Here is a 2,183-nt window from a genome sequence, read left to right as displayed (position 1 = left end):
AAAAAAAAAAAAAAAAAAAAAAAAAAAATTCTCTCCCATCCCTACCTACTTTTTCCCTAGTAGCAACTTCCATTTATTAGTAAATGACAGGGGCACAGTATGAACAAAAAACCCCACATCAAGATGAAAGAGAACTGTTAAGTGGCAAAATTATGTTTGGAATTTTTTTGTTCCCTTAATAATCCTTTACTGGGAGCTTAACCAAATTAATCTATATAGACACTTACCTCTGTGGGTCCGTTTCTGGGCGCATGTCATAGACTTGGCATTGAGCTAGTCTCACAATCACCCCTGATCTTAGCAGCTCTAACGCACCCTGCTGTATCTTTGCCACTCTTGTGAGAAATGCCTGAGGAGTTACAAGAGAAAAAATCATCAGTGCTGAAATCATGTCCAAGGGCCTCAGAGAAAAGTGAAACACTTTCATGGCACATTTCTCATCCTTAGTTATCACTGAAGAGAAATCTGGGCTAGTGACCAGGTTACATTATACCGCTTTCTTCCTAGGATTTTCATGAGGACTCAGTGTTCAACATATCTAAAGTACCCACAGACAGTAGCTTGCATGACTCAAGTATTCATTTACAGTGCGGGTTCTGTTATTACCATGTGCGCTCATGGAGGGCAAGGAATTTTGTCTGTTTTGCTAACAGCTATGTCTCTAGTACCTAGTGCCATGCCTGTCATTTTGCAGGTATTTAATCAATACCTGTTAAATAAATGAAGGAGGGAAAAGGAGTAAATGAAGAATCTTAAACTTCAGTGCTTCTATTATTGTAACATTTGTGATCCTTTTAACCAGGAGGAAACAGAAATTAAAACAGATTTGCAGGCAAAGAAACAATGAATTATATACGATATTAAAAATGCTGTGTTTAGAATAGAACCAGCATATCTACATGGAAATTTTCAAACAGCAACAACTACAGTCTGAATTGTAATGTGAGAGGACAATTTTGCTCTGTCCTCATGGAGCACTGGCTGTCATACTGCCATCATGAGCAATCTGAATGAGTGAGGGAAGCAGCAGTCCCATTATCCAGCTGTCCCTTGGAGGAGCATTTCACCCATCTTTTGCACACTAGGAAGATTCCTAAGTTTAAAACTCCTTAAAGGGTCGGGCGCGGTGGCTCAAGCCTGTAATCCCAGCACTTTGGGAGGCCGAGACGGGTGGATCACGAGGTCAGGAGATCGAGACCATCCTGGCTAACATGGTGAAACCCCGTCTCTACTAAAAAAACACAAAAAACTAGCCGGGCACGGTGGCGGGCACCTGTAGTCCCAGCTACCCGGAGGCTGAGGCAGGAGAATGGCGTAAACACGGGAGGCGGAGCTTGCAGTGAGCTGAGATCCGGCCACTGCACTCCAGCCTGGGCGACAGAGCCAGACTCTGTCTCAAAAACAAAACAAAACAAAACAAAACAAAAACTCCTTAAAAAAAGGATTCTAGCTTATGATAGAAATATTCAAAACGAATGCCACATTCATTTAATTTAATACATCTATAGCCAAGAGAAAATGACTTTTTGATCTAACACCAAATGTCTAGAAGGCCTTACCATTTTAGATTCATAAGTATAAAGTGCTTTTAAAAGGGGAGGCTGTGGCGAGAGTAAGCTCTGCAAAGTACGGTCATCTTCTACCAAGCTGTCTACGAGGACCTTCAAGTAGCCACTGTTAGAAAGATACAAAAGCCACTGCTGCTGTTTATCTACGGAGACAATCCGATCAAGTAGAGCCAGGGCCAGCATCTGAAGGAAGAATAAATTAAAGTCCAAAACAAGTAGATGCTACCAAAATCAACAACAGTAACTGACTTTATCTGGAAATATGAAGAATCTTTTTCATAAAGAGAATGTTGCTTGCAATAACATTTCCTTTTTTCTTTTTTTGAGAAGTTGAAAACTATGGATCCAGAATCTCAATTTATCAATAAAGGAAAGCAGTCAGGTAAAGATTTATTTCCAAAACAAAGCCTAACAGTTAAAATAGTGGCATTAGATATATTTTAGTAGACTCTAACATTGTTGGCTAGAGAAAAGAAATTTTTTTAAAAGCTGTTTTTTTCTCATTGCGAAGTTTTGTAATGCTTATTATAGAAAATACAGAAAAGTAGTAACTAGGCTGGGTGCCGTGGCTCACCCCTGTAATCCCAACACTTTGGGAGGCAGAGGCAGGCGGAA

The 2,183-nt window shown here is 40.1% G+C and overlaps 1 protein-coding gene across 1 annotated transcript in view; it reads right to left on the bottom strand.

Moving 5' to 3' along the window:
- The window catches only part of NUP205 (nucleoporin 205kDa), a 94,267-nt gene that overhangs the window by 23,832 nt on the left and 68,252 nt on the right, over positions 1–2,183 (bottom strand). The window contains exons 32-33 of the mRNA XM_011941255.1: positions 1,560–1,751; positions 228–349 (exon numbers count right to left, since the gene is read on the bottom strand). Of these exons, the coding sequence (XP_011796645.1) occupies positions 228–349; positions 1,560–1,751 (314 nt within the window). The remainder of the gene's footprint in view (positions 1–227; positions 350–1,559; positions 1,752–2,183) is intronic.

This window comes from Colobus angolensis, unplaced genomic scaffold (genome assembly GCF_000951035.1).
Source record: "Colobus angolensis palliatus isolate OR3802 unplaced genomic scaffold, Cang.pa_1.0 Scaffold2, whole genome shotgun sequence".
Lineage (NCBI taxonomy): Eukaryota > Metazoa > Chordata > Mammalia > Primates > Cercopithecidae > Colobus > Colobus angolensis.
This window is presented reverse-complemented; position numbering and strand designations above follow the sequence as displayed.